This window comes from Pipistrellus kuhlii, unplaced genomic scaffold (assembly GCF_014108245.1).
Source record: "Pipistrellus kuhlii isolate mPipKuh1 unplaced genomic scaffold, mPipKuh1.p scaffold_m20_p_8, whole genome shotgun sequence".
In the NCBI taxonomy this organism is placed as follows: domain Eukaryota; kingdom Metazoa; phylum Chordata; class Mammalia; order Chiroptera; family Vespertilionidae; genus Pipistrellus; species Pipistrellus kuhlii.
In genome coordinates, this window is record NW_023425584.1 from 18,993,381 (window position 1) to 19,007,060 (window position 13,680).

General features: G+C 54.0%; 1 protein-coding gene across 2 annotated transcripts in view; it reads right to left on the reverse strand.

Annotated features, from left to right (window-relative positions):
• The window catches only part of PPARGC1B (PPARG coactivator 1 beta), a 96,409-nt gene extending 85,970 nt beyond the window's left edge, over positions 1-10,439 (reverse strand). Inside the window, exon 1 of one of the 2 annotated variants that reach the window (XM_036423439.2) lies at positions 10,287-10,439. In XM_036423439.2, the coding sequence (XP_036279332.1) occupies positions 10,287-10,367 (81 nt within the window). In that variant the 5' untranslated portion in view covers positions 10,368-10,439. Of the gene's footprint in view, positions 1-8,681; positions 9,005-10,286 lie in introns of those variants that run through there. The other variant, XM_045576833.1, reaches the window with a different exon arrangement.
• Positions 10,440-13,680: the final 3,241 nt, after the last annotated feature.

Here is a 13,680-nt window from a genome sequence, read left to right on the forward strand (position 1 = left end):
GCAGGGTGATAGACACAGAGTGCAGGCAGAGCATACAAACTGGATCACAGAGCAAAAAGGGGGCCACTTCTGAGAGGGGGAGTCTGGGGAGGTGTCCTTGAAGGGGATGAGGACAAATGTCTCATGGTAGAGACTCTCCTGGTTGCCTAGTCTAGGGAAGGAACTGCAGAGTAGCAACAGCATCGCAAAGTCTGGATTTGACCTCAGTCTACTCAACTGAAAATGGGGATACCAGTGGGGACTGCTTCATGGGGACTACTCCTCTGAGATTAAATGTGATTGTACAATACATGTGACTAATTCACTCAGGGCCTGGAAGAATAATTGCTTGAAAGGGTTAGCAGTTGTTAGTTATTCTTATCACCATAATTGTTAAAGGATGAGGTTGAAGAGGACACCAGGCTGGGAACACCTAACCTCAGAGTCTATGTTAAGAATATTATGTTGTCCTGATCTTGCAGCAGTGGGCCACACAGTATTTGATGAGTAGTTGCATGGATATGCATTTGGGGCCTTGAATGCCATACCCGGGAGTCTGTTTTACAGGTTGTGCAGGGTGGGCCTGCAGATGTTTTGACCTGGGGTTGCTGTGGCATAGGATCGTGGCCAGGCATCCTTGGTGCTAAGGAACCAGGGCAGGGCCTTCCCCAGTGTCCTGGGTACCACACTTCCCTGAGAGGAGCCTGAGACCAGAAATAAAGGCTCAAGCAGCCACGTTGCCAAGGCTGTTTGCCATGGCAACATCAGGGCCCGGTTTCTGCCGTCTCCTCGCTCTCCCTCTGCTACATGACTATGTTCTGCCAGGCAAGCACAAGGAAAAAACACAGCCGCAGAGCTGCTGGGGAGCATCCATCTCAGCCAAGCAGGGCTCGCCCGGCTGAGTTCCCAGACAGTGGGTCCCAGACAGTTGAATCCCTGCCACACAGAGCCAGTCCTGGCCACGCAGACAGTGGATGGGGGTCTTGTCCAGCCGGGGCTGGGTGATCTGAAGGCAACCCTGCTCTGCTCCCACTCTGTTTTCCTCACTTCAAGGTAGGGGCACTGAGCGAGATGGTCTCTAAAGCTCTCTGAACTCCCAGAAACCTCAGATTTACATTAATGCATTTACCTCCCTGTCATGATCATCATCATAGTGGCCAACATTTACTGAGTGCTTACTGTAGGCCCGGCACTACTGCAGGCATTATTCATCCTCTGCAGTTATCCTAAGAACCTACTATTATGATGTCCAATCTTAGGAGGCAACTGCAGTCGGAGAAGACACGTGCTCAAGGTCACACAGCTAGCAAGTGAAGACCCCTGAGTTAAACCCTTGGCAGTTAAACTCCAAAGCCGGAGCTCTTAACCACTATCTGACATTTCTTCTCTCACTTGAAGTGGCATCCAACTGAATTTGGTTTCCTCAAAGCCAGTATTATAACACTTGCTAAGGCTGGATGGATTGCTCTTCAGTCCCTCCCCTCCCCCCACCCCCGGAACCCCAGAAGTTTAGAGGAAAGAACATAACACTCAGAAAGAGGAGCCCAGGGGCCCAGACAGGATCAAGGGCCTAGAGTTTGGGTCCCCATGACACTTGACTGTTTTTAATACTAATAATGGCTATTGACTGAGTATTTGTAAACACTTGACAGGCATCCATTAGTCACTAAAGCCCTCTGAAGTATGTGATACTATTAGTCCCATTACCTAGATGCAAAAACTGAGGCACAAAGAAACCTCATGCCAAGGCCATGGAGTTCAACCCTGGGATGCACAACCCACAGCTACCAAAAGGAATTATTAGGGCAAAAGTCTGTTTTCTTACCTAGAAGACTGAGTAGTCATTACAGCCTTTGAGGATAACTGATCAATGCCTTTGCCCTCCCATTTGTAAAAGTCACTCTGGTCTCCTCTCCTACTCTAGACCTGGCAGCAACTCAGTTTCTGCCCTATGAAAAGGGCAGGGCGGGAGTCCATGAATCCAGCTGCCACCAGGAGCCTGGCAATCCTATGCCCAGCCCACCAGAGTGACCTCAGGCCAGGCCCCTCCTCTCAGCTCTGTGAACCCAGGCTGCTGACCCTGCAGCCCCGTCTCTGCCATGGGGTGGTCCTGAGCATCTTCTGAGAAAACCCAGGGCAAATGCAAGAGGGGAGGTGAGGCCTCTGGGGTGAGAGCAGAAAGTAAATGATGCAACCTGTCCAGGGCTAGTGGGTGGGCTGCACCCCATGGTCCCATAGCCACCACAAAGCCCAGCTACCCTGCACAACAGTCTCTCCAAGACTACTCACCCACCCTGTCACACACACACACACACACACACACACACACACACTCACACTCACACACACTCACACACAGAGAGAGAGTCCTGATGCTGCAAAAGAACTGGCCAGGGAGTCAGGGACCTGGGCCTCCTACAGCTGGGTATCTTCTCCTGGGCCTCCGTGCCCTTTCTTTGGGTAGATCTGATGCTCCCTAAGGGCCTTCCCAAGCCTGGGAGGAGAGGGAGCTGCTTAGGGGCCAAGTTTCAAATCCCAGGTTAGATGCTCACCACTGCAAGACTCTGAGTGACTTACCCTCTGTGCCTCCATTTCAGCACTTACTAATCAGGGAAAATAGAGCCACACTCACAGTTTCTGGGAAAAACCATGCCATAGCACTCAAAAGTCTTCTTGCAGATGCACTCTGCAGAAGTCACTGGTGACAGGTGTGGCGTGAGGGTTGGTGGACAAGCCATGGGTCTAAAATGCCTAAAGCCGAGTGATGAGGCCACAGGGATGTCCTACACCATTTCTGTCACTGGCTCCTTCTGCACACATTTGACAATGTCCACAGTAAAATGTTTAAAATACCAAGTTCTTTCCCGAGAACCTAACACCTTGTCATATGAAACTTCCTTCTGCTCAAAACCTCATCTCTTTAATGGGTAGCCACAATGCTAGTCTAGGTTAAAAATACGATTTCTTGCCCTCCTAGAGCTGTCAACCTGGTTGTAAGGATAAAGGAATTCAGGTACCCCAGGACAGTAAGTGGCACCCTCCACGTCGGAGGTACCCGCAGAAAAACAGGTAGCTTAAAAGTTAAAAGGCTTTCCAGAGAGGACAGGTGTGAGCAGAGGCTTAAAGAGCAGGTAGACTATGAATGCATTATGATGGTGAGAGTGGGGGTCTGGGGAGGATATTCCAGGTCATTCCACAATCATCGATTCGTCTGTCCCTTCTCAGGAACACATGGACTGAAGATGCAAAATGAGAAGCAGTGTCTACCCAAAGAGGCCTAGCATAGTGGTCAGTGAACAGAGGCTCAAGCCACATGCGGCTCTTTGGCCCCTTGAGTGTGGCTCTTCCACAAAATACCATGTGCGGGCGCGCACAGACAGTGTGAATGAAACTTCGTGGCCCAAGCACAGAAGTCGGTTTTCGGCCTAGGCTAGTCTATTTTGAAGAAGTGGCATTTGAACACTCAAGGGGCCAAAGAGCCACATGTGGCTCAAGAGCCGCAGTTTTCAGACCACTGGCCTAACATATCTGTTCCCTCAGGAAGGATGTTGAATAACTACCATGTTCAGGCACTTGTCTATTCACTGTGGGGAAAACACACTGAATGAAAGAAACAACAGTCCTGCTCTTGTGGGGCTTCACGATCTAGAGTGATTTCCTGAGTAGCACTTAACGTGGCCTGGATTAAATAAGATGCATCTATCACTTGGGGATTATTGTTAGGTGCTTTACATTCATTTTGTCATCTGATGTCCATTGACTCGCTGCAACAACCTTATAAGGGAAATAATATTTATCTTTACCTTTACAGGTGAGGAAAGAGATGCTCAGAGAGGTTATAGGACCCATTAAAGGTCTCCCAACCAACAATGTGTAGAACCCAGGTAGGCTGACTTCAAAGCGAGTGCATGCTGCCGCACATGGGATGCAGCTATGCCCGGAAGTGAGCGAGAAGGTGTCGCCAAAACAACGGGTTGGGAGCTGAGGCTTGCAGGATGATGGAAATGGTGGGAATGGAGACAGACACACAGAAAAGAAGAGATTGAGCCGAGGCTTCCAGGAAGAAAATTCATAATCCTGTGTGGACCAGGATCCCAAAGGGAAAGCACACAACTGAGGATAAAGGTGGGGGCCTAACTCTCCAAACTTCAAGTACCTGAAGGCCCTTGAACATCAGGTTTACTTTAAAAACTTTAATTTAATTTAATTTAATTTAATTTAATTTAATTTAACTTAAAAGCACTGGGAGCCATGGGTGATGTGTGAGCTTCAGACATGCACTCTAAGAGAACTGATCTACCATCAGGGTCAAGAACAAGTAGAAGAGCGTAAAGTCTAGTCTAGTGTGGCCAAGATCTGTTTGGTAGTAATTGCAGGAATCTACTTATGAATGGGCAAGGACCTAGACCAGAAGAGGGGGAGAAGAACAGGAAGTTTAATCCATCAACTGCGATCTTTCATCAACTGAGTGTCCATAGGATGAATACGAGGTGTTGGCTATCTTGGAGGAGAGAGAGTAAACAACTCTGCTCATTATCTTCGAAATGACTTTATTTGGGTTTTCTTCACCCTCGCATAACAAGAATTATGCTTCCCATTTTTTACATAAAAAAAAGATTGAATGGGCTAGCTGGGGTGGCTGGGATTGCTCAGTGGATTGAGCGTGGACTCATTCGCCAAGATGTCAGTGGTTCAATTTCCAGGTTGTGGGCTCAATCCCCAGTGGGAGGCATGCAGGAGGCAGGCGATCAATGTTTCTCTCACATGGATGTTTCTATCTCTCTCTCCTTCTCCCTTTCTCTCTCTAAAACCAACACACACATAAAAAAATAAAATAAAAAAAGACTGGAGGATGGGAGTTAGCTCTTTCTGGATGCTGCCCTTCTAAAGTGCTTCAAAGAGAGAATGCCAAGTTTTCTGAGTAGCAGACAGATGCTCATTTTACATATATTACCTAATGCCCTGAGAGTTAGGGCCTATCAGCCACATTTCACAAAATGAGAAACTGAGGCCTAGAGAACTCAGATTTCTGAGTTCTGTCTTCACTCTACACACTGTGCCTCCATTTGCTCAAGGCGTTGGAAATGCAATGAAGACAGAAATAGAAAGCTGTCCCTATCTTCACAGAGCTTGGAATTAAGCAGTCTGGAAACCTCACCCATGGATCCTGCTTCTTCTACTTACTCTACAGGTAGTGTAGGTGGAGGGTCATCCACTGGACAGTGAGTTCTCTGAGACCACAATCCTCCCCCATTTAATGGGGATATAGCACCTACTCTTTGTGGAATCTTTATGAGAATGAAGCCTAATGATGCACATTGAAAGTCCCACATCCAGAGGATGCTCAATAGATGTCGCTGCGGATGATGATAGTGATGAAGTGTTCCCTGCAATGCTCTTGCTATGGCCTAACTTCCAAGCCCAGGCCCCCATCTGCAAGGCTGCTTCTGACCCACAGCAGTATCCTCTTATTCCAGAGAGAAGGAAATGGATGACTCACATCCTAGGAATGGGGGCGCTTCTGGCTGGCTTGCACCCGCTGGGAGAGGATGGCCCCAAGGGGAAGGGGAAATATGAGCCCCCAGGGGCCCAGTTGCTGGGCTATTGCCTTTCCTGGGTTCATAGGCATCCTGAGCATTAGCACCAGTGAGAGAGCCCCAGGGAAAGTAGCCTCTGGGCTTCTCATAAAGCCAGCAAAGGAGGGGTCTGGGCTCAGGTGAAGGAGTTACTCCGCTGATCTCACAGGTGAAGGGTGGACAAAGGCACCCAGCAAAGGCTGCCACATCAACTTGGTCCTACAGGTAGCTAGGCTAGAACTTGGACTTGGAAAAGAAACTATCCCAGACCTCGAAAGTGAACACTAGGACGTCAACCCATTTTTTCAATGCTCCATGTGGTTGGGGATGTGGTGGGCGCGTTCTAGGAGCTCCAGTCCAGTTTCAGAACAAGGAGGGGAGAGGAGACCCATTGAAAAAGGCCAAATTTTTACAAACACAGCATTTTACAGAACAGAACCATAAATTATCCATAATCATATGGGGGAAAGGTTGAGCATCACAAGTAATCAAAAAAAAACACACACATTAAAACAGTAAGGGTGACAGAGAATTTATTGATAAACAGACTGGTTAAAATGAAAACACCAAGAGTTATCTGGGAATGGTGAACCAGGCATTCCCACACAATGTTGGTACGTGTGTAAATCAGCACAATCTTTCTAGAAAGCAATCCAGAAAATGTGTTTACCAAACGCCTGCATAGTTCCTTTGACAGAGTAATTTCACTTCTACGAATTTAAAAGAAGGAAAGAAGACATATGCAAAGACATTCATTTCAGCATGGCTTACAATAGCAAAAACATAAGAACAGCTTAAATGACTAACAATAAAGGACTGACTAAATACATTTTGGTTCAATCCTCAAAGAAATACTATATAACCATTAAGATATTACAATATTAAGTAGGATATTTATTATTGAGGAAAGGTAATCTCAGTATATTGTTTGGAAGTGGGGGAGGGAAAGCAAGTTATGACAGTGTGATTCCGAGTTACAATTAGTATATAAAAGAATGACTCCATTTTTCTACAATGATATCATCAATAGGAATCAAGAGGAAAGAAAAAAGTCTGGAAGTATACATTCAAAATAACAGTGGTTCTCTTTGGGTAAGATGACATGTTTTCAATCTCTTTCTCTATGCTTGCCAGTATTTTCTACAAATTCTACAATTAAATATTTTCCAATGATAAGGGGTTGGGCCATATAAAGTTCCTGCCAAAGCTGACATTTCGGACATATATGATTGACGTCCCAAGTGACTTCAAACAACCCATATTTAGTGTGGGCTTACGGTATGGCCTTTGGGGCCTAAGTCCTTGCCCACAGCTGCAGCCCTCTGCATTCCTCTCTCTTCATACTCGCTGCCCAGCTGTCTCCCCGGCCAGCCTGGGAGCTTCCCCTGAAATCCATGTCCCTCGCCAAGAGCTGAGCACAGGAACTCAGCACAGTGACAGGTGCCACGGGGACACAAAGAGACGAAAGGCACAACTCTAGCTCTGGGATCTCACTGGGACCCAGGACTCACACACAAAGAGCCTGGTGGTTATAACACAAACTAAGAAGACACAGAGGAAAGAGAAAGAAAGCAGGGCAAGCCAGGCGGGGAAGGCCTGCGAGAAGGAGCCATGCAGGGTTGGGCGGGTGGGTGGATGAGGGCATTGCAGGCAAGGGGCACAGCCTGGGCAAAGGTGAAGCCAACCCAAAGTCCTTTTGGAATACATGTGCCAAACCTTTCCAAGAAGCTTTCACAATCCTCGGCCTGCTGGATTTCTGAACTTTGGCCCGAATGAGTACAAGCTGCCTCCCTAAACAGAACTCTTCCCTCTGCCTAAGCCTGGATTAGCCATCAAAGGCCCCTTAAGTCTTTTGGATACAAACAGGTATATCCCCTTTGCCTTCACTTACCCCACCCCTTCCAAGGGGAGAAGAGGACAGAGAGGAAGGGTCTGGGGATGAGACAGAAGGGCAGAAACCAGACATCTCACATACAAGGAATGCCCACCCCCACCACCCAGCAGCCTTCACTTCTCTTACCGACACACCAGCAGCCCCATTTGACAGATGGAGAAAAGGAGGCTCCCAGCGTGAAAAGGGCTTGCTCCAGGGTCACCCAGCCAGAGAGCGGGGAAGGCGACTCCACTCAGGCCTTCTGACTCCAAGTCCAGTGCTATTTCGAGGTAACACACAGGACCTGGAGTCAGGAGCCCTGGGTGGCTCTGTCCACCCCCTGGCTGCATGGTCCTGCACAAGTGGCTCGCTCCTCACAGCCTCTCTATCCCCAACTGTAAAATGAGGAGGCTGGCGACGGCCCGCCCCCACGTCCTCTTACGCTGAGCTTCCTAAGCCTTCTAGGGACGGCTGCAAAGCTCTCCCTATCAATTACACTTCCCAAGTTGGGCCGGCAAAGGATCGCCAGAAGATCCTCAGCCTGTCACGTGGTTCAATAAAAAAAAAAAAAGCGAATGTCCCAGATTAACTTTCTGATTAACTTGCTGACACCTGATTACCCAATTTTCTGGTCTCCTTGGGTGAAATATCCCTAACCTGGATAGGCCCTCTCTGGGCGGCTCACGGGGCAAATAATGAATTATGGGTGACCCAAAGCACACTGAAGACGGGGAGTTAAAACCTGGAGTCGGGTCCAAAACGGTCAGTTCTTGCTCTGGGCCCCTGAACAAGTCTCCGGCTATTTCAGGCTTCCTTCACCCGCGTCTGAGTCCAGAAGCTTGGAAACACTCCCAGACACGGGCGACGGCAGCGGAGGGCAGGACTTTCCCAGGGGCGGCTCCGTCCCGCCCGCACCTCAGTCCCCCTGGTCCCCAGCGATCCGCTGGGGGTGAGAGGCCAGGGGAGTCGCGGCGGTGGCGGTGCTGGGACCGGCACCTGCAGTCCGCGAAGACCCGGCTCTGCGCTCCGGGCGGGCGTGACGGCGCCGTTGGCCGAGACCAAAGCTCCCTCCACTGCGGTTCCGCCGGAGGGAAGGTGTGCGTGCGGCGTGTGCACACACACACACACACACACACGCACGCACACACACACACCCGCGTGCACACAAACACACACACCCGCTCCGCACACGCTCCGCCTCGCCAGCCCCCCTCGGCCCGACCGGAGCCCACCCCAGCGCACCCGCCACCGACCACGAGGCCCCGCGGCTCCCCGGCGCTTGGGCGTCTGCAGGGGACCGGGCGGCCTCCTCGGGCGGGCGGCGGGCTCCCTCGGGGCGACACCCGGCCACGCCGCGCCATCCCGGCCGCCAGCCCGGCCCGGAGCCGCCTCCCGGAGTCTGCCCGGAGCTGAGCCTCTCGGTGGACCTCTCCGCCGCTGCGTCCCCTCCGAGTCGCGTCTCCCCGGCTGGGAGTCAGCTTGCAAGCCTCTCCCCGCCCACCCGGTCCCATGACAGCTGCGGCCGCCCAGAGACAGGCGGATTACAACAAGAAGCAAAGTTTCCCTCTCGGCCCTCCTGCCCCCGCCCCCCCCCGTCTTCTCCCCCCCCCCCCCCCTCCTTACCCCTCTCCCCTTCATGTTATGCAAAACGAGCCGGCCCGGCGCTCCGGCTCCAGGTACCACACTGGCCTCCGGGAGCCGCGCCCGCTGCCTCCGGGCGGCCCCGCTCCTCGCCCCGGCGGCGTGCGCCCGCATCCGGGGGCTCATCCTCCGCTCTGCAGCATCCCCATTCTCCCGGCTCCCCGCAGCCCGGTGCCCAGAGAAAAAAAGCAGACACTGCGGGGCCAAACTTTATGCTTTCAACAGGATGGGGTTGGGTAAACCACAGGGGGGAGGGGGGGCGCGCGCGCCGTGTTCAGGCATTTTCCGCGGCGGCTTAAACCCGCAGCCCCCGTCCCCTGCCCTCCGCCCCGGCCTCTCAGTCACCTGTGTCCTCGGCGCCCACTCCCTCTCCCCCCCCCCTCGGCGCCCCAGAGCACCCTCTCCTGTCACGCGCGTGTCGCCGGCGGGGCTCCCAGCGCCGGGCACGGCCGCCTCGCCTTCCCTTCCCCCAGCACCGCCGAGCGCGCACCGGGGCCGCGCGCCGCGGGGGGACCCAGGCGCCCCCAGACAGCGATCCCGCCCCCATCCTGCCGTCCCCCGCCCCCTCCCCACCACCACCACCACCCCGGGCGCTTCGCCGAGCAGCGCCACCAGGAAGGTGCCATCCCCGCCCGCATGTCCACGTGCCCCTCGGACCCCTGCGCAGTCAGCGGGCCACTGGCTGCAAACTCCGCGCTGCGGGTGCCGGTGGGGAGCCCTGGGCCGACGGGGAGTCGAGGGGGCACCGGAGCCTGGAGGAGCAGGTGACTCCGCGGGCGGGGGCAGGCGCCCGTGCCGGGGCCACAAGTCCACGTGAAAGTACGGCAGCAAGTGCCGGGAGCCTGCGGGCGCGCCTCCCGCACCCGGAGCCGGCCCGGGGGTCCCCCACACCGTGGCGCCGCTCCACCTCCCCAAGGAAACGCGGTGCACCCCCCTCCTGCCAGCAGAGCTGGGGGGGGCGGGCGGATTCCAAGACACCAAGGCTAGACCCTCCTCCGCAGCCTGGCGCCCACCACGCTCCGGCCGGCGCGGGGGGGCGCCAGCCCCCTGCCTCCTTGGCTGAGAGGCTCGCAGGGTGCACGGACCGGGGCTCTGCAGCCTGGAACCCCGATCCCCGCGATGCGCCCACCGCTGTCTCCCAGCTTCCGCGGCTGCGGCGGCGGCCACCCCCGCAGCCCCGCACGCCGGGCCCGGGCCCGCGGCCCCAGCGGCCGTACCTGCGTGTCGGCGGCGAGATAGTTGAGGAAGAAGGAGGAGAGCTCCTCGTCCAGCAGCGCGCCGCAGTCGTTCCCCGCCATCTTCCAGCCGCGGCTGCAGCGTGCGGCGGAGTCAGCGCCGAGCCGGCCGGGGGAGGGAGCGAGCCGGCGGCGGAGGGAGGGAGGGGGGAGGCGGGAGGAGGCCGCGCGGGCGGCGGAGGGCGGAGCTCGGGCCGCGGCTGCCGCAGGGCCGCTGGCTGCGGGGGCGGGGCCGCGCGGAGCCCCAGCCCGCCGGGGGTCGCGCCCCCAGGTTCTGGCTCCGGGTCTGGGACCGGGATCCTAGCCGGCAGCCCCCGGCCCGGACCTTAGCTCCTGAGACGGGGTGGCGGGCCCCCAGCCTGCAGCCCGGTTTCTGCGCAGCAATGCGGGCAGCCCCCAGGTTTTGCCAGAGCGAATCACGTTGCCTTGGCGCTGGGCGGGTCCATCTCAGCAACCTGCTTCTGCACGGATGGGGAAACTGAGGCCCCGGGAATGCCGAGGGCCGCGATTGGAGCTGCAGTACGCTTCAGTGGATGAAAAACAAAGCCTGGACCAGACTACCTGAGTTTCTCCAAAGCCGGAGAAGGAGGGATACCGTAGTTCAAAGGTGGAGAAATCAGGGAAGGCTCCTCAGAGGGGGTGGCATTTTTATCGTTAAACTGAAGATGTTTTGATTTCCATTCTGTTACGTTTGACCTCTCTCTCTCTCTCTCTCTCTCTCTCTCTCTCTCTCTCTCTCTCTCTCTCTCTCTCTCTCTCCCCCCCCCCCCTTCAATCCCCTAAACCCCTTCTAAAACAATAAAAGAAAATCAATAACCTCTCTTACCAGGGCCCACAATATCCTGAAGTGCCCAGGCTTCTGCTGACTTCCCCAAGGCCATCGGCCTTCTCTAAGTTCTTCGGATGAACCACCTCATAATGGGCCTCTACACACCCAGTAATACCCCCTGCCCAGTGACCATTCACCTAATAACCACATCTTCAGGGCATCCTCCCCGCACTGCCCTCAGGCTGTCAACCCCATCCTTCTTTCCCCACCCACCCCCACCATGTTGTTTTTTGTTTTGTTTTGTTTTGTTGTTAGCTCCGGAGACCTTCATTTAAAACACTGGTCCCATTTGCCATTTTACATTTGTTTCCGTGAAAATGTGGTCTACCTATCTCTCCTGACTAGACTCCAAGACCCGGGGAAGCAGGGCTTGAACAGGGCTCTCCACTGGCCATGTCTCCACTGCCTGGCACAGAGTGGGCAGTTCATAAATAATGTGCTAGCTAAAAACCAGGGTGGTTTTGATTCCCACCACCCACTACGAGCACCACACATTGTATAGATAAGACACCTGCCCAGAGTCAAAAGTGCACCTATTCTGAGTGCCTGAGCCAGAACCTGAGCCGGGGCTTCCTGGCTCCAGCCTTGAACTATCATCATGGCCTGCTGTTTGCCAGGCAGGCGATGAGGGCACGGCCGGGATAAAGTCAGGAAGGCGGGAAGATTTAGACCAGGTTTATTGGGCATGCCTGCCTCCTGCTCTCCCCCGACCTCCACTCCCAGGCTGCCCCACCCTGCCCTCGCGTGGACTCCTTCCTAGCCGGAGGAAGAATCGGGGAGAGTCCCAGTACACCTGCTCAGACTTGAACACGGGGCAAGAGAGAGCCTCCTTCTCCCATCTGAACTTCCCAGAACCGCAGGGTGTGATTTCACCCTTTGGGCTTTAGGCCAGCGCACTTTTAAGGAACAATGGATCCAACAGAGCATTCGTATCCAGCCTGGGAGTCAGGAGTCCTCGGTGCTGGACCAGCCCTGCTGGGTTTAGTTCCAAGCTTGGGCAACTCAGAAAGTTCAGCACACGGGCCCTCTAGACAGACTGCTGAGTGTTGAACCCCAAGTCATTTCATCTCAGGCCTCAGTTTCCTCATCTGCACAAATGGGGATCGTAGAGTTACTTCATGGGGCTGTTATGATGACTGAGCAAATAATATATGGAAATTGCTTGGCATGGTGCCTGACCTCATGGGAAATACACAAATCTTTCTGGCCCTCGGTTTCCTCATCTGTAACAGTGGCAAATACAGTATGTATCCCTTGAAAGCACACTGGTCGGTGTTCCTTGCCTTCCTTCCAGCGCTTACGGGCTGCTGGCTACCTCGGACTCCAGGAGATCTAGATTTGAATCCTGATGCTCAGCAGCCGTATGCCCTTGTCACTTACTTAACCTCTCTGGGCCCCTGTTTCCTCCCCCCGGGGGTCTTGGGAGATTTGCACGAAGCAATGCGTGTAAAACAAATTGCTTCACTCTGAGCCTGGCAGAGAGGAAATTCTCATCCCCACGGTCACAGTCACCAGTGCCATCGCCATTAGCAGTAAGGACTAGAACTCTCCGAAAGCCCCTGGACACCAGTCGGAGCCCTGCAGGACCGTCTCCAGCGATGTTTCTATGAGATCCAGCCGCAGGTTGTGGCCCTTACAGCCCAGAGGCCAGACTGGGAGGGTTCCCAAGGCCAGCCATCTCCGGCCGTGACCTTGCAGAGCTGCCAGATGGGATAGGGCCTCCCAGGGAAGGCCTCAACAGTGCTCACCCGAAGGTGTTTGTCTAAAACTGGGGTTGATAGAAAAGCCAGAAATTGCCCAGCTTCAGGAACTTTCCCCTCAATCACTATGTCCTCAGGATGGACTTCTGGCTGGCAGAACCTCACCCGAGATATCTAGCTTCCTTTTCAGAAGCCTCTTAGCCCAGGAATTCCTTCACCAAGGCCACCCACAGCACCAGCCTCCTCACCCCCCCTAGTCTGGAGGAATTGGAAATTCTTCATTGAGATGAAAAGCTCTCAAGAAATCTAAGGCGCTAGGCCATCGTCTGCAATTTGCTTACCCCCTCTGGGGCCATTTCCTTACCTGGAAAATGAAAGGGCTGGGCTAAATGACCCTCTACTGAACCTTCCAGCCCGAATAGGAAGGCAGTGTTTATAGGTAGCGGCCTAAACTGTGCCGTGTTTTCAGTCCTGGGCGGCATGTGCCAGACACCTGAGTTCCTATCATTTTGACAATCTCGAGGAATCAGCATGTCCATCCTGTGGCTGAGGAAGCTAAAGCTTAAAAGGAGATTAGCCCAAGGCCCAGCAGTTAAGAGACACGCTGAGATCTGAACCCAGGTCTGTGCTTGGTCCAAGGCACAGTCCCTGGAAAGGGATTGAGAAAAGCCTCACGCCAGGTAACCACTCCCAAGAGCGGGGGCACATTTCTTACTTATGACTTTCAAGTGAAGGACAATAATAACGCCAAGCCTGGGTTCCGTGTGGCCCAACTGCTATCTCCTCAGCCTTTTTATGGGCCTCGCCTTTCCCGAGATTAGTGAAAGTCCACCCTGCGCAGACTCCG